At 39.6% G+C, this 18,133-nt stretch overlaps 1 protein-coding gene across 2 annotated transcripts in view; it reads right to left on the bottom strand.

The window, feature by feature from the left end:
- Positions 1 to 16,289, bottom strand: part of TAG1 (membrane bound O-acyl transferase (MBOAT) family protein) — a 30,178-nt gene extending 13,889 nt beyond the window's left edge. For both annotated transcript variants that reach the window (XM_088951876.1, XM_088951877.1), the window contains exons 1-9: positions 15,727 to 16,289; positions 14,579 to 14,659; positions 14,336 to 14,409; positions 14,164 to 14,239; positions 13,272 to 13,339; positions 13,052 to 13,175; positions 11,950 to 12,048; positions 6,338 to 6,439; positions 6,093 to 6,229 (exon numbers count right to left, since the gene is read on the bottom strand). In XM_088951876.1, coding sequence (XP_088808002.1) covers positions 6,093 to 6,229; positions 6,338 to 6,439; positions 11,950 to 12,048; positions 13,052 to 13,175; positions 13,272 to 13,339; positions 14,164 to 14,239; positions 14,336 to 14,409; positions 14,579 to 14,659; positions 15,727 to 16,116 — 1,151 coding nt within the window. In that variant the 5' untranslated portion in view covers positions 16,117 to 16,289. The remainder of the gene's footprint in view (positions 1 to 6,092; positions 6,230 to 6,337; positions 6,440 to 11,949; positions 12,049 to 13,051; positions 13,176 to 13,271; positions 13,340 to 14,163; positions 14,240 to 14,335; positions 14,410 to 14,578; positions 14,660 to 15,726) is intronic.
- Between the last annotated feature and the right edge of the window lie 1,844 nt (positions 16,290 to 18,133).

Raw genomic sequence — 18,133 nt, 5'->3', positions numbered from 1 at the left:
ACCAAACCTCTCTTGATCATCTGATCTTTAGAGAGACATTTACCATGAGCTTCCATCCAAACCAAGAAGGAGACCTTTGATGGAATGTGAGGGGGTCATACTTCTTTCCACAGAAAAGCCTGAGAACCACCAGCAGCCAGCTTCTTATAAAAGGGCTTCACAGAGAAAATGCCATCACTGGACCATTTCCATACCCTTGAATCTATTATCTTGCTGATTTGGGTGTGGTTGTTGAGTCTGAAGTAGCTGGAACAATGCTAGCATGTCTGAAAACTGGCTCCCAGTCATTGAGATGTCTCCCAAATTTAGGACACCAAGACCCTGTACTCCCACACCGCTCGAACTGATCTGCCACCATAGCATCCCTATCCTCAGCTATAAGAAACAGTGAAGGGAAAACCTCTATTAAAGCAGAGCTGTTGCACCAAGGGTCTTGCAAGCATCTTACCCTTCTCCAATCTCCTACTTTCAGTCTCACCCCTTGAAAGAAATTAGGATAAGCCTTCTCAATCTCTTTCCAGACTGAACAACCAGCAGAAGAGGGAGTAGGCCCAGGATTCCAACCACTGTTTCTAGTACCAAACTTCTCCACAATCAGCTGACTCCACAAGGTTTGGGGTTGAGAATTGAAGAGACAAAGCCACCTACCTAAAAGAGCAGTGTTAACTTGTCAGAAACTTCTCACACCTTAACCCCCTTTGGTTACAGGTTTGCAAATAGTTTCCCACTTAACCTGATGAATTCTATGTTCACCATCCTTCTCACACCAAAGGAAATTCCTTCTAATTTCTCCAGCCTTTCAGCCACCTGGGCTGGGATTGGAAACAGTAATAAGAAATGAATAGGCAGGTTAGCTAGTGAGCTTTTCCACAGAGTAATCTTGACTCCCGTGGACAGGTACCTGGACTTCCAACCCCCCAACCTATTCTCCAGTCCTTCAACAACTGGGTCCCAAATGGACTTGGAGGAGCATTTTGCCCCAACTGGAAGACCCAGAAAACTAAAAGGAAGCTTCACCACTTTGCATCCACGTTCCAAAGAAAGTTCCTGGATGTTAATGACCTCCCCAACTGGAAAGATCACACTCTTCTGGAAATTAACCCATAACCCTGAAACCACTTCAAAACCAGAATCATCCAAAGATTAATCAACTGCTCCTCTCAGCCTGAACAAAAAACAAAGTGTCATCCACATACTGTATCAAGGGAACCTCTGTTCCTCCTTCTGCCACTAGAAAACCTTCAATATATCCTTCAACCGAAGCTCTTCTAGTCATTCTAGCTAGGGCCTCCACCAAGCAAATAAACAACAGGGGAGAGAGTGAACCTCCCTGCCGGAGACCCCTCGAGGTTTTAAAAAATCTAGAGGGTGACCCATTTACAAGAATAGAGAATTTGGCAGTAGATAAACACATTGATCCAATTCCTCCACTTCTGTCCAAAATTCATCTTCTGCAAAAATGAGTTGAGAAACCTCCGGTTTACGTGGTCATAAGCCTTTTCCAGATCAATCTTACAGACCACCCCATTGCTCCCGCTCCTTAATTTCAAATCCACCAGTTCATAGGCAACTAAGACACCTTCTAACAACAGCCTTCTTGGCAAGAAGCCCCCCTGTGAACCTGTGATGATCTCAGGAATTAAATCTTTCCCCCACCTGCAGCTTCTACAAAGTTGTTTCCCTTTTGCGGCAATTTTCGACTGCATGGAAGTACTTTGTATTTCTGTCGCCCACCTTCAGCCAAGAGATTTTAGCCTGTTGCCTCAATTTTATCTCTTCCTGATAGACTACCTTATCAAAACAAGACTTAGCCTCACTCCTGGCTACTTTCTCCTCTTCAGAAAGGTTCACAAGCTCCTCTTTTTGTCCAGCTCTTCAATGGTGTTTAACAACTCTCTTTTCTTTACTTCTACTGCTACCTTAAAACTATTCTTCTTCCAATCTAAAATTTTTTTCTTTCAACAAATGTAATTTCTTGGCTAAAATGTGAGATCTTGAGCCTTCCTACCTCAAAAGGCGACCACCACTCCTTCAACAAAGCTTCAAACCCAGCCTCCTAGAACCATAGATGCTCAAACCGAAAAGGGTCTAGCTTTCTCCTCAAACCCTACCCCCATAGCAGAATAGGTCTGTGGTCAAACGCTAATCTGTGCAAAGCTTCCTGATATAGGTTAGGGAATATTTCTTCCCACTCAGTCAACACTAAGAACTAGGGTAGGATCACCCTGACTATTAGTCCAGGAAAACTTAGCTCCAGCCAGAGGTAAGTCCACCAGACCATGCCTATAAACAAACTCCCTGAAAGTTCTCATTCCCGTAGTCCTCCTCAAAGCCCCATTCTCCTCCTGTGGGAACCTGATAATATTGAAATCCCCATCTATACACCAGGGGAGATTACCCCTACTCCGGATCCTGTCCAGTTCCTCTCAAAATGCATGCCTTTCAAATTCTTCATTAGGACCATAGACCCCAGTGATAATCCCCTTGAAATCTCCTGCCCGACACTTCAATCGAGACAAAGTATTCCCCAACAAGAGAATCACAAACTGTGGCAATGTTAAAGTTCCAAACTACCGATATCTCCCTTGCTGTTCCAGAAGCATTTAAACATCTCCACCCGCACTACACATCCCTCCATACACTTTTGACAACCAAAGCTAATCTACCTGTGTATTTCATGGGAGGAAGGGTCACTTTAATTAAATCCACTCTAGCTAATCTACCTGTTTATTTCTTGTTAGTTTTTAAAATCCCGAGTGAGGATAGCTAGGAAGTTAGAGAACCTAATGAGGAACTTTCTTTGTCTTTGGTAACCGGGGGAGGAAAAAAAGTATCATAGAGCTAGATGGGAGGTGGTGTGTAAAAGCAAAAGGTTAGGAGGTTTGGGAATTGGGAATGTGCAGATAAGGAATTCAGCTTTGTTAGGTAAGTGGCTATGGAGACTTCCTGAGGAGAAAGAAAAACTATGGGCCAAGGTAAGGGTGAGCATACATGGGCTAGCGGCAAATGGCTGGGACACTGGAATTAGAGCAAGGACTAGAAGAGCATCTCCGTGGAAATCCATCCAAGCTATTCTTCCTTTGTTCTTGCCTTGGACCAGGTATGTTGTACATTCTGGAAACTCTATTAAGTTTTGGGAACAAATATGGGTAGGGGTTGCCCCCTTGAAGGATCAATTTCCTTCATTGTTGGCATTATCTTCATATAAAAATGAGCCTATTTCTACCTCATTGGTCCCCTCTAATTTTGGGATAGGGTTTAATTGGGATCTAGGTTTGAGCAGGGCTATTAGGGATTCCGAAATAAATAGTACCTTGTCTTTGATGGGCATCCTTGATGGGGTGTATTTGGACCCTTCTCAACCAGATAAAAGAATATGGACTCCTACTCCTCATGGGCTGTTTACTTGCTCTTCCTTTTTCAATGCCCTAACCCTTCCGGTAGCTAGTGGGGGCCCATCCTTCCCTGTTAAGGAGGTGTGGAGTAAACCTATCCTGCCTAGGATTGGAAGTTTCTGTTGAGAAGCATACTTGGAAAGAATCAACACTTGTGACTTACTTCAAAAGAAAAGACCAAAGAGTTGTTTGTCCCCTTACTAGTGCTATCTCTATAAGGTCGACGGTGAGTTCCAGTCTGCCCCCCTCCTAGTGGTTGTTACAAACTAAACTTTGATGGAAGCAGTTATGGCAATCCAGGGCCATCGAGTATTAGGGGTGTTCTAAGAGATGAGAAAGGGACAATAATTGCCCTGTTGTTGAGTCCAATTGAACCCGGTGACTCTCTTAGAGTTGAGATCTTGGCAGCATTGGAAGGTGTTCAGAGAGATAAGGAATTAAACTTACAAAAGTTGATCATTGAAGGGGGCACCAAGCTGGTGGTGGAGTGGTTGAAAGAAGATAAAAATGGGATGTGGAGGTACAGCAATGAAAAGAAGAGATTCAAGTGGTTAACCAGAAACATGGAAATTGAAGTAAATTGGGTCAAGAGGTGTGCTAACTCCATTGCTGATGGGTTAGCAAAACAAGAGGTAAACAGGGATACATTGTTTTGGGCACAACTGTAATGTTTTAGCATGTTTTGTTTCTTGTTGGGGGAGATAAGAAAGGTTATCTCCCCCTTGTATCTTTATCTATTTCTTAATGAAATCTTTGTTATTGATCAAAAAAAAAAAAAAATCCATACTACTTGGTTTTGTTTCCTAAATCAGGACAACATCTGGTCTATGCAATTTGATTAATGAACAGATGACTACCCTTCTTTGACCCGAACACAAGTCACATACATTGACTACATTCCACGATAAAACCTTCATCGCAACACTGAGAAATAAAGAAACTATCACCACCCGGAAAGACCCCTTGAGACCCCTAAAACCACCCAACCTTCAGACCCGCTTCCTGACTTATCTTCCTTTTCTCCTCCCCCTACCCCCTTCATCTATACACCCCACCTTATTATTTAAGACCCAAGTAAGCCTTAACAACTCCTTTTTCCCCATAGCATTCTTCTTACCTTTGGCATTAGCTCTCCCCCTTTCCTGTAGTATCCTGTATTCAATCTCCATCATGAACTCCATCTGCTTCTCAAAACCAGCCACTAAGACACCAAGGAATTCCCCAAACTTTTGGTAATTGGAAAGCACCCAGTTCGAAATTAACTCACCTTCAAGTAATGTCTGAGACCAGTGCTGCGACGTCCATTCCTCCATCTCAGACCCATCCTCTGAAATCTCCCCCTCCTCCAGTGGAGCTATGTCTTGGGAACCATACATCATCAACTCCACAATAGCAAGTTCTTGGGAACTCTTACACCCCTTCCTGTTCTCCACTTCTCTTGCATCGCCAGTTCCACAACGGTGTACAGGAGATACACCTCCCCCCTACAAGCCTCCACAACTCACCATTGCAATATTGGTTTCCTAGGTGCTAGGACTTCCTCTGAACTTTGGAGTTCCCAAAATGCCAACCTCCACCAATTCTTCATATGTTGATGAGTCCTCTTCCTCCACCATCAATCCTTTCCCTTTTCCCGCAATCGACCCTTTTTGGATCCGCTATTGCTTCAATTAGGAGTTCCTTCCTTCTAAAATCTTGATCGCCCCTAGGTCCCTTCCAAGCTTCTCCCGAAAGTTCTTTGAGCTTTCTTGGTTCTACCAATGGCCTAGCTTAAAATTAGAGGTTCAACTTACAAAATGCACCTTCCTAGGAGGCCCAACAGATGGAGGGCCTTGGGCCAAAGCATTTGACCATTTGACCCCCCCTCCCCGACCTCACATTCCCCTTCCCAGTTACAATTTTGACCCCTGGGCCACCCCTTGTGTTTAAAGTTTCGGGTATGCCATCCGACCCACTCATCTTTTCCCAAACCACCTACAATCCCCAAACCCAACAAGCATTCCCCTATTAATGCCTTTAACTCCTCTTTACTACTCGGCCAAAAACCCTCTCTCAAATCATTTGAAATTTGAACCTGGTCGCTTGGCCACAATGAAGTTCTTTGTCAGATGCTATAGACTTCTCCATTGTCCAATTTTCCTTCCCATTTGACTCAATCAACAGTTCCTCTATCATCTTCTCCAAACCGACAAGCAGCATTGCCTCCTACGTGATACCCACTATTTGTCCGACCAAAACAGACCCACCAACTCCTCCCTCTCTTCTACCTCTAAGGAAACCTCCCTATAGCTTGCAATCGACTCATCCCTTGTCATCCTCTTAGTCAATTTGTGCAAATTCGTTGCCGGCCTCACCAATGGTTTCAGTTCTAACCAGATATGAACAGCATACACGACTTCACCCACCTTTACTTCCATCATGGTCAGAATCTCTCCTCTCAACACCTCTCACCAATTCACGCATCACCAACTCATCCATGGAGTCATCTGTGGCTAGAAAACCCCCACAAAATTCCCCAATCGCAGAGATAAGTTCCAGACTCCACAAAACCAGCGGGAGACCTGTACTTAAATCTTAAGTTTTATTAATGAAAGCTACCCGTTATTGATCAAAAAAAGAACAACTAATAAGGAAGAAAAATACCCTCCCAATTGCATAAAATGAAGTGCTTAACTGTGTCAGGAGAGGTGGGCATACCAAAGGTGGAAAAAGCAGTAGAACATGCACAGCCATACATACAACGTAGGAACTGATAGCTTCAAGACCCTCTCAATGGCATATAGTAGGTTCCCTTTCAAAGGATGTTGAGAATTCTGGATAATTGGATTAATATACTGCAAAGTCCTTCCACCGGAAGTATATAAGAAATATTGTTATGTAAATTGAAATCTAAAAGGAAGTGAACAGAAAACTTCGTCATAAAATATCGAGGAGCAACTTACTTGCTCTATAATAAAGCCCATAACTCCTGTAAATATTACAAGCTTCACAAGTTGACGGATCACCCAACCCTTCCGTATGCATGTCGTACGAGGATAGCTTGGCTACAAATAATGATTAAGAATTAAGTAAATACATGGTCTCAGGAGTCAGGACATATGCATGCTGAGGTCATAAATACCACAGATGTGTCATTAAAAGGAACAAAAAATAGGGGAGTGAGCTCAAAATAATCAATTACAGAAAGCAAGAGAAAATGATCAATTAAAAAATATAAATAAGTGAAACTTCGACCACTAACTGCTAAGCCTAGATTTTTCATCCCATAGATCATGTAGAAGAGAAACAAGAAATGCACAACATAACTACTAACAGCAGAAGTAGTTTATTAAGGAAGACCCATGTAAAATGATAGGGTGGAGGAGGGAGATAAATACCCTGACAAAGTATAGGGCAATCCTATAATGGACCCTAAGAATTATATAGGTGTCCATGGGGAAAATCATAATTTGCAAAAGAAGAGAGAAAATTACTTAATGAGACCTAAACAAATATTAGGATTTAAGCTGCAGTCCAAGAAATCAACAACTAGGAGAAATAAAAGATGAACAAGAACTGAAAACCTGAAATAAACAAATAAAATCCTGGAAAACTATGGGACTGTGGCTTGACTATTAAGTATAAAGGGCAGTTAGACTAGAGAGAGGATCTATCAGGAATAAGTCAACTCGTTTCCCTATCTAAGGACTCCTAAACATACTAAGCATCATACCTAGAATAGTAGATAAAAAATTATGGACAAGGAACAAATTTAAAGGTTCAGGCTGATGATGTCTAAATTATAGAAAAGGCCATTGTTTGTTACAATGGTAAAAACATGGAAACAAGTGAGAGATGGGTTTGACTTTGGTGCAATGGTAAATTTCGAAGAGAGTATCCAGGGCCATATTCTTCCACTATCCTGATTCAATAGTCCATAACAAGGGAGAGATCAAGGAGGATTTTGCCCATAGAACTTGGAAACAAGTATGAGAAAATGGATTTGACTTTGATGCAATGGTAAATTTCGGCATGTATCCAGGGTCATATTATTCCGCTATCTTGGTTTGATAATACATAACAAAGGAGAGATCAAGGAGGATTGTGCCCATAGAACAAGAGTGGGATAGGCAAAATGATGGGGTGCATCCAAAGTCTTATTTAATAGGGGAATATCACTTAGGCTAAAAGGAAAATTTTATATAATGGTTATTGTAAGCCAATAGGGATAGGGGTGGACTTAGAGTCATCAAAGCGGATTGAAAGATGTCACTAAGGGGAATGAGACTTATGACGCTTTTCAGTATGACACTCAGTATACCTAGGTTCCTTCGAATGACTCCATTCTTGATCCTATCCTATTTAGTTTTTCCACTCATCCATCTCAGCATACTCATTTTTTTGTAATAAATAAAAAGGAAGAGATACAAGGAAAGCAGTCAGAAGTCACTCAAAAGAGATGAAAATTTCTTTTAGGCATGTTTCTTAACTACTTGGTACTCTACTCCAGCATAGTGATATGACCCAGAAATTTGACACGTAGTTCACAGACTTACAGCAGCGTTCACACACTCGAACATCAACAAAAGAAACTAGTATTCATTCAGCAGAAAACATTAACAGTTGGTCGGTTCTTCGAGAGACCGCCGGCTCTCCCAAATACTCACAATATTCTTTACTCAAAGAAAACATACCACCCCCATCCCCCAAAGCCCCTTCTTATACTCTACTGATAGCATAACTGACTCCCTCTATAAATGCCCAGCTGGCCTAGTTATAAATGCCCAAAACTCTTCTTATTCATAACTAACATAGCTATAAATGCCCCAAGACTCTCCTTATTCCCTCCAGCTATAATTGCCCTCATGTGATTAATTGTTCAATTATTTTCCCCCCTTAGCAGATTGTTGACCTTTCCTCTTCCTGGCATTAATTGGGGCCTATCATTACCCGCCGCCCAAAGTCTAACCTTGGTTAAAATGAGGAAACTGGTCTCGAAGTAAGTCAAAAGGCTCCCAAGAATCTTCAAAATCAGGCAGGCCCAGCCAATGAATAAGAACTCCCAAACCAGTAGATCCAAGCATAGTGGATGGACGCACACCACGTACTGATATGTCCCTGCACAGGCCAAGCAGCAACATCGCCCAATGCACAGATGGCGTGTCTGCTTTGTCACCTCTTGAAGCATGTCTATTTCCTCCAGCTTCGCGTTTCCAACCTTCAGCCCTCTCCATGATCCTCCACAGCCATCCTGTCCCCTCCCTACATGGTGTGTACTGCCCCCAACTTTCAGGCTTGTAGAAGTAAGAGAGCCTAGCAATCGCATCCACAATATCAGCTGACTCGTCCATCATAATTACAACAGCTGTCCCTAAACCCGTTTGGACAGCCTAGAGTGCATCAAAATCCATCAACACATCATCACATATGTGCTTTGGAATCAGTGGAACAGAAGAACCCCCTGGTATCACTACAAGCAAATTATCCCATCCACCTCTAACTCCTCCACAGTGCCTCTCTATCAGCTCCTTCAATGGCATACTCATCTCCTCTTCATTTGTACAAGACTTATTCACTTGGCCTGAAACACAGAATAGCTTTGTCCCATAATTGTTCTTCCTGCCAAAACTAGCAAACCATTCAAGACCACACCTTAACATGGTGGGGGAAACAGCCACAGTTTCAACATTTGTAACAGTTGTTGGACATCCATATAACCCTGCCTTAGCTGGAAAAGGAGGCTTCAACCTTGGTTTTCCTTGTTTTCCTTCAAGGCTTTCCAACAATGTCGTCTCTTCTCCACAAATGACCCAGAAATTTGACACGTAGTTCACAGACTTACAACAGTGTTCACGCACTCGAACATCAACAAAAGAAACTAGTACTCATTCAGCAGAAAACATTAACAATTGGTCGGTTCTTCGAGAGACCGTCGGCTCTCCCAAACACTCACAATATTCTTTACTCAAAGAAAACATACCACCCCCATCCCCCAAAGCCCCTTCTTATACTCAATTGATAGCATAACTAACTCCCTCTATAAATGCCTAGCTGGCCTAGTTATAAATGCCCAAAAACTCTTCTTATTCATAACTAACATAGCTATAAATGCCCCAAGACTCTCCTTATTCCCTCCAGCTATAATTGCCCTCATGTGATTAATTGTTCAATTATCCCCCCCCCTAGCTGATTGTTGACCTTTCCTCTTCCTGGCATTAATTGGGGCCTATCACATAGTTGGTCTTACAATTGTTTTATAGAATTTTCCTTTTAATCTAAGTGGTATTCACATATATCATAAAACTCCAAATGCACCCCTCCATTTTGCCCCTCTTGCTCCAATTCAATGGATGACATCCTCCTCACTTCCTCAGTCTCTCCCTTGCTATGAAATATCAAACCAAGGTACCAAAAAATGTCACATTGAGTTACCTCTTGGTCTCCAATCCAAGTGCACCCTGGTTTGCAGTCCCATTATTATTAAATTTGCATATCATATGTTTTGTTTTAGTTCCACTTATTTTAAACTCTCTTGTTTCTAAGGTATTTGTCCACAAACTTAAATTTACATTTAATCCTTTATTAGTTTCATCAATTAAAACAATGTCATCAACAAACAACATGCACCATGGGACCTCCTCCTGAATATGTTTAGTCAATTTATCTATGATCAGTGCAAATAAACAAGGGCCAAGTACTGCACCTTGGTGAAGACATCATAACAGTAAAATCTGATGTCTCTCCCACAGGTGTTCTAAGATTGGTTGTTGCACCCTCATGGAATTCCTTAATTAGGTTTATATACTTATTTGGAATTCCGTTCTTTTCCAATACCCATCATATTATATCTCTCTAGGTACTCTATCACATGCTTTCTATAAATCAATGAACACCAATATAAAGATCTAATTTTTCATCTCTGAACTTTTCTATCAATTGTCACAAAAGAAAGATAGCTTCTACGATTGATCTCCCAATCTTATAGATATTGGTAATGAAAGCAAAGGGTGGTTACTGAAGTTGGGATAGAATGAAAAATGATGTCAGGAATGGGATAAATCTTGGAATAAACATGTGTAAAAGAAGTCCAAACTTCTGGGAATTAAAAGAGAAAACAGTATGAGATTGGGAGGGGAAATAGAATAAGTTTCTAGGAGCATGTGTGACATTAAGAGGATAGCTTCTGCCATTGACAATAAGAAATAAAGGGGCTGTCGTGGGGAATAATTAAGTGGCAGTGCCTGGGACAGACAAATTAGACTCTTAATAGAATTATAGAAACATGAACAATTGGGAGGTGGAGGGTTAGAGGACATATTTACCACCATATGCTCATTAAAAATCAATTTCTCTATCCTTTCTGCTTGTGGAACAAAATGTGGATAAAACTATTTGATTGGTATAGGAGAATGGATGCAAATACACCATACTGCATCAGAAAGCAGAGTAGAATATAAATCACTAGCATCCTCACTTTCTTTTTTTAGGAAAAGGTAAACTATAACTGTATTGATGAATGAAGGGGAAAATGGGGAAAATCTCGAAGCAGTAAGTACAGTAACTGTCAAGGAAAGAGAATGCATAATATTTCAGCTGTTGTGGTAATTACAAGAATAGAACGTGCCTCACATTCTGGGGCTACCCCCATTTTTCCTTGTGTTTATACAAGCTAGCCCAAAAGAAATGCTCCCTTGACACCCCCTTGCTTACCTAAAGTATCTGCCATTGGATTTTCTGATCCACTGACCCATTTGAAAGCGCCTCAACTTCTCTTGCTAGCCTCCTAATCTCCCTCAATTCCTGCCTGTACATCCAAGGGCCCTCATAATTATTCACCATCCAACCCCCTACCAGCATGGGGTTTCCTTCAACCTCTATTTCAAGTATACATGGGTTTGGCTGGGTGTACATGCATGCATAGGTGCACACATATTCATTTATAGGGATGTACATGTATCCATATGTATATGGCAGAAGATGACTCATCCCACCAGGGATGAAAACAGATGAGTATTAAAGCAAATACAAGCCATGAGTAGGGGTGTTCAAATTCAGCTACCAAACCAAATAAGCTGATTCAGTTCGATTCAGTTTTAAATTTTAAAAAACTTCGGTTTTCAGTTCAATTTGGCAAAAAAAATCAACCAAATAAACCAATAATACATGTGTATTGATATATTAATATAATATTATTTATTTATTAATATATATTCATAAAAATATAATACACTATTTTTTTTTTTTGCTAATGGGTCCAAACTGAATTGAATTTGGTTCGGTTCGGTTATGACATGTAGTTCAGTTCGGTTCATTAGAATGAATAAACCAAAATGTCAGTTATGCCATTGTTACTTAAGTGATAGAGTTTGTACATTTTAATCCTTTTCTTTCATTCCACATCACTAGTTAGTAGTTTGCACCAACCATATACCATCTTTTGAAAAGGAGGTTTTTCCCCTTTTTGGAGCAATGAAATATGTTTACCTCAAACTCATGCACGTAAATTCATAAAATTGTATATACAGTAGTTGAACAATATACAATTCCATTTTTTGGGGTGGGGAAGCATAATTACCTGATAACATAATGTGGGGGCCACCATGAAATATGCCAAACTCTTGAAGCTGACATTATAAGAACAATCCACATTCGAAAAGTTGAGTGAAACATCACCCTAACATCAAAAGCAAAGTTTTTTAAGAGATTTCTTCCTACACATTAACGAGAGAGAAGCTTTTGTTCTGATGCTAGATAAAAGAAAATAAAAAACAATGTTGAGTTGAAAGAAATGTTACCCAGAAAGACACAGCATAGTTGCAGAATGCAAAATAACCATATATGGCAACATGAAAACTAGTTTTCCTTTAATGACCTTTGGAGAAATTGGTCAGAAGTAGTGAGGTGTTCACCCCTAAAGGACAAATCAATTACAAGCTGGTCTCCTCCATCTGAAGGCTCACTGAATTTGAACTTTGACGGAGGTAGCATGAGTAATCCAGGATTATCCGGCATGGGGGGTACTTTGAGAAATGAGAAGGGAGAGATTTTGTTGCTCTACTCAGGTCCCTTAGGAATTGAGGACTCCATTAGGGCAGAGCTATTAGCTGCTGTACAAGGGGTGCAATTTGCAAACCAGCTGGAGGTACAACACCTAATAATCGAAAGGAATTCCAAAGTGGTGGTGGATTGGTTGAAAAATCCTGAAGAGGCTATGTGGCATTACAAAGATGAAATGAAAAAATTCAGTTGGTTGACAAGGAATATGTTGGTAATTGTACAATGGGTGGGGAGATCAGCAAATACTTTGTCAGATGTGTTAGCCAAGCAAGGGGTAAATAGGGAAGAACTGTTTTGGGCTCAGCTGTGATTCCTGTTTTTCTTTCCTAGTTTACTTGTAAGATTCAAGGAGGGGCTGCAGCTCACGCCTCTCCCTGGGATGTTCTATGAATTTACTCTAAATCAGCTTCTGAATTAATAAATTTATTAGCATTCATCTAAAAAAACATGAAAACTAATTTCACCCTGGAACTCTAAACAAGCCCAGATATTTCCTAACTCCAACTATTACCAACAAAAGTAATCTTTACAATTTATTGAAACTTTAAATTTTATAATTTTGAATTGACACGTTACATGATATGCATTATATCAAAGAAAGGGAGTGAATCCCATGGTACCTTAGCATCAGGCCTGGTAAGTGCCCTGATATCATGGTTTGTATGTGCATAAGATACCAATTTTAACCACACAATGCTAGCAAAAAACATTAATGTGATACCGGATTGAACAGCAGAATCACACCTGTGTGAAAATCAGTTTACTATAAGTATATAATGATAAGAAAAAACAACAAAAATAATAAAACAGAACATAAAAGAAAGAACACATAAAACTGACCTGAGAATCACATATATTGGATATATGATTGAAGCAGTAGTAGTTAACACATGAAGAAGAACAACAACCTGAAGGAAATGGAAATAAGCTTCTTAGTGAACAGTGCATCAACTCTGAAAAAGAAGTCTTAGAAACCTTGTGACACCCTATTAAGTAACCCAATCACGCTGATGCCAATTAAGAAAAGCAACTAAAATTTTGAATACCAAATTAAGAAGTGGCTTTCTTATGGTTAAGCATTAAGATGCACTAAGTTTTTCAGATTGACCAAGTCATATGTAGCAACAAGAGTTATTTGGAATTTAAAGATAGAGCATTAGAAATCCATGGTGAGGTGAGAAAGCTTTGGATAGGCCTTGCCTACCTGTATGGTAGCTAATACTGAACCATTTACCTGCCTAGCACTAGTGGGTGATAAGATTACCAAATTCCATAATATCAAAGTACCTACCATTACCAGTACATCTGGATTCCTCAAGTTAAGGACCATTGATGCACATTTTTCCTCTAAGTAGTTCAAACTGATCTTTGGCTGCTACACATCTTTTTCCTCTTCAATTCATATTTTAAAAAGCCTCCAGTAAGATGGTCAGAGTTCATGCAAAGAACAGATTTTAGTTTGGGCTCTATTCAAGGAAATGCCCAACATACGGGCAGAACTAATTGCTGAAGAAATAAAATATGTTTTAGGGAATTCCAAAGCAGTAGCCAACCCCATATAGTTGGGATAAGCCAACCCCAAAGGAGCACAGTACAAAGTGCAATTTCAGAATTCAGACTACAAAAAATATCTCTATAAATGAATAACAGATAGTCTTCATGATGTTTATTAAACGGTAATAATAAAGGACGTAGAGAAAATGAATGATATAAATGTCACACAATCACTTACTAGTTCAGAGATAAACCTGTGTTCTGCCAACTTTTCAACCACAAATGCAGCAAGTGCAAAAATTGGCAGAGTCAGGCTGCAAATTTGAAATCGAAAGTATAACATATCCCATGTCAGAGAAGCATTGCACTTGGATTAGGTGAATCAAAAATGATAGTTGGAGAGAAATTACCAACACATAAGAAGTGGCCAATCACTTAGTGATTTTGAACTGAACCAAAAACCAGACCTCATTAACAAACCATACTGCAGACAGAAATCAATGATAAGACATCCAAGTTTAGAGGCCCAAAAGAACAGCATCACCTCAAGAAAGACATGCTTATATGAAGAAGGAAAGGGGAAAACAAAGACCATGTCAAAATTGCAAATGTTTTCCTAATAGAATAACATTGTGAGGTGAAAGGGGGAAAACCTTCATTAGGTTCTCAATGATAAGTCTGCTGTTAACAGCAACAAGCACCACGATACAGAGATTGAAGAGACCTGCATGGCTCTGTTGAAAAATGTCAAATAAGAAAAGCAAGTAGATAAAGGAAATTTTTCCTCTAAGAATTGGTATATTTGTCTAAATATAAACTGATTCAACAGCAGAATTGGTGCTCAGTTGCTTCTAAATCACACAATTGCATGTGATTACCTAGTATAAATGTGATGTTTATTCATGAACCGTTTCACCAAATACTTGTACAAATTCAAGATGATTTAAAAGATACATAAAAGCATCAATTTCTCATAGCAATTGTCTCAACAGTAAGTGCAATACGGTTAAATGTTTGTAGTTAAGATGGTAAAAGGTTTCACACCCACATAAGCCACAATATCATTCCTAAAACGTCATTACCATGATATGAAAAGTAACCCCTTGATCATATAAAATGGAACATTTACCTCTCACAACTTCAAAATGTATAGGTGGAACAGAGCTGCTTATGAAGAGCATAAGTAACCACATACTAGCAGCATGTATTATATTTTGTTTCAGCAAGAAGATACGAACTGAGTTCGTAGCCCTTCCGCACATGCCATTAACCACTTTAAATGTAAAGTACCTTTGGTACTCATAAAAAACTGAATTAAGTAAGAAAAACTGGAAATGTGTAAAGGGAGAAGGAAATCATCAAAAATAAAAATAAATACAGATAGAAGATCTTGCCCTTTCGTTGAGGACAAGGCATATTCTATCTTTGAATTATGAGACTATGAGAGAAATCCAAAATCCATAAGGAACATATGTGCAAGAAAATAAAGAGAGAGAACACAGAACATGGATACCGTTAAACTTCTAGGGGAAATACCAAAACACTATTGGAGAGTAAACCTTATTCAGAGAACCAGGCATGGTTGCTTAAGCTATGTACGAGTTTCTTTTTTTTTTTTTCAATAAACGGGAATTCTAGAAGGAAAAGGCGCGTCCCCCTATTGGAGAATAAACCTTCAAGCCCCAGTCGATCCATGAACGTAAAAAGTCATTAAACTCGGGCCCGCACGGAATACTGAAGGAAAAAAGCGAGATTCTGTGCAGATTTTTAACTAAACACAAGCTCCAAAAGCAACACTGACCTGTTTGAAAATGGCGTCAGAACTGAGAGGACTCTCCTTTACTCTATGATGTGCCGGAGTAGAAGCTCGATAGGCAAATTTGACGACAACATCCGGCCCCTGTCTTCGATCTTCTCCGTTACTCGACGAATTTGCCTCATCCTTCCTACCATCATCGTCCTTCCCAATCCGATTTACTTCCTCATCCGAGGTCGTCACGGTACCGGAATCAGTGGAGGATTCCTTGACCAGGCTATCAATCTCAGAAACGTAGGTCTTGGAAAACGAATCAGAGGCAGCAGTTTTAAGAGTGTTGGCGGTTGTTCTCCTTCGAACAGAGAATTTAATATCCGATTCGCATTGGAGGGTCGATTTCTCATCGAGGCTATCAGGCGAGCTCGGAGTCGCCATTGAAGGGCTTAGGTGAGTTGCAAGAGAGGAAAGATACTTCGCATGCAGAGACAGTGAGACACGATTTTTCGAGCACAGTGCCTTTTTGCCTTAATGCAATGTCGATTTATGGAGGAGGATTCGCGGATAGACGGTACAAGTCAAAGCTCTTCCGGTATCGTACCTTTACCGTGGGAGGATGGGGGAAATGCTTCAGTAATCATAGCTCTCGTATAGTCATGTACTTTGCCCTATAGACATAGTGGGACCTACGAAAAGACATGCTGCTATCAGTAAAATCGGACATGCCTTTCCATGGTCCCACCTTTTCCACTTGCTTTCTCAGTTTTGGTAACAAGTTGTCAAGTCCCCACATTGTACGTTGGGAGATGAGGAAGAAATCAGGTGTAAGGTGTTGCACAAACTTACGCACTCAACAATGCATGTTACGGTGGAGAAATCATCATTTTCAGCCCGGCACGGAAATTTTCGGCTTGAGCCAGTGTTTTTGTGTCCAATCCCGGCCCGTGCATATTTACATATATATATATATATGCTCTATTTTTAAATATATAATATAATTATTTCATTTTATGTTTTATATTTGAGAAATTGCCTAAAATTTGTCATAAATTTTCATCATTTCTCTTAACTTTTCAAAACGTTCAGGTATACTCAATTCATTTTGTAACATATCATAATTACCCCTCCTATTATTCGCCCAAAACCCATTTTTCAATTTCCTTATAAACGTTTTCAACGAGTAGAAATCTTTTATATATAGAGAAATTGAATGATTAAGGGAATTTAAGTTTAAGGTTCAAAATATCAACACACCTGATATGCCAGTAGGGGCGTATTGGGCGTTTCAATACTTGCTTTTTTTACTTTTTATATTTTTTTTCAAAACTAATTCAGAGGAACAGTCTAGAATCCCTCCATCCCCTGAATTGGTCAGACCCCCGATACACCCACTGTATGGGCATATCGGAAGAATCCCAGAATGATACTTATCAGCCAATACGGGCCGATACGTAACAATACTTTGAACCTTGTTTAAATCATAAAAATATGTTTAATATGGTTGACTCGCCATTTAAAGGCAGCTTGGTCATGAAAAATGTAGTTATTCTGATTTGGACAACTTTTGTCAATGAATACTAAGGTGCTCTAATGGATGGTGAGTTTCAAAACAAAAACTCACCGTCACCAATATGGAATTCCCCGGATATTTTGAAAAGTTGTGGTAAACTTAAGAAAAATACTAAAAAATCATGCTAAATTCTAGACAATTTCCTTTTATATTTTATATTTTGTATATAAATGTTATAATATGACAATAGTCATATATAATATTTTGCATTATATAATGTGATGAGGGCTAATCTTCCCTTCCATTCACATATACATGGTGATACAAACGCAATATGACACTTCAACAACACAAGTGTAAGGACCTCATTTTATGGCACCTTGTCAGCTTGGCCTACGAGGCTACGAGGCCTAAGTACAATGAATTCGAAGCATGCGACCGATTTGGCACACAATGCTTTCGACATGTTCATCCTACCCAAGTTATTCGCGACCTGAGAGACCTATGTGACCTCAGCACACCTCCAACTTACATGGCGAGCTAGCTATCCATTATCTGCAAAAAGGGTTGAATTCGTGACCTGCCACCAAACAGGAAAATAACTCCATTTTATGGTTGTTTTTAAAATTTTGTATATTATTTATTACTCTTATTTTTCTTTAACATAATTATGTTGTGCATAAAATTTTATACTTTTTTGCAATTATTTTTTATTTTAAAAGGAGTTTATATGTAAACTATGCCATCATGGTTAAATTGATTACTTGCCACCTCAATGGAAGAACAATTTTACTTTTGGGTTAGTTTAAATATATGGGTTTTGTATTGTTGGAAGTATTGGATTATATCTCATCATCATCACCATCCAAACCTTAACCCAACGATATGGCACGACTACATGAATTCTATTTCACACTTCCATATCCATTGTGAAATAATGAGCAC

Source organism: Nelumbo lutea, chromosome 6, assembly GCF_056320005.1.
Source record: "Nelumbo lutea isolate HS-2025 chromosome 6, American lotus-T2T, whole genome shotgun sequence".
Taxonomy (NCBI): Eukaryota; Viridiplantae; Streptophyta; class Magnoliopsida; order Proteales; family Nelumbonaceae; genus Nelumbo; species Nelumbo lutea.
This window is presented reverse-complemented; position numbering and strand designations above follow the sequence as displayed.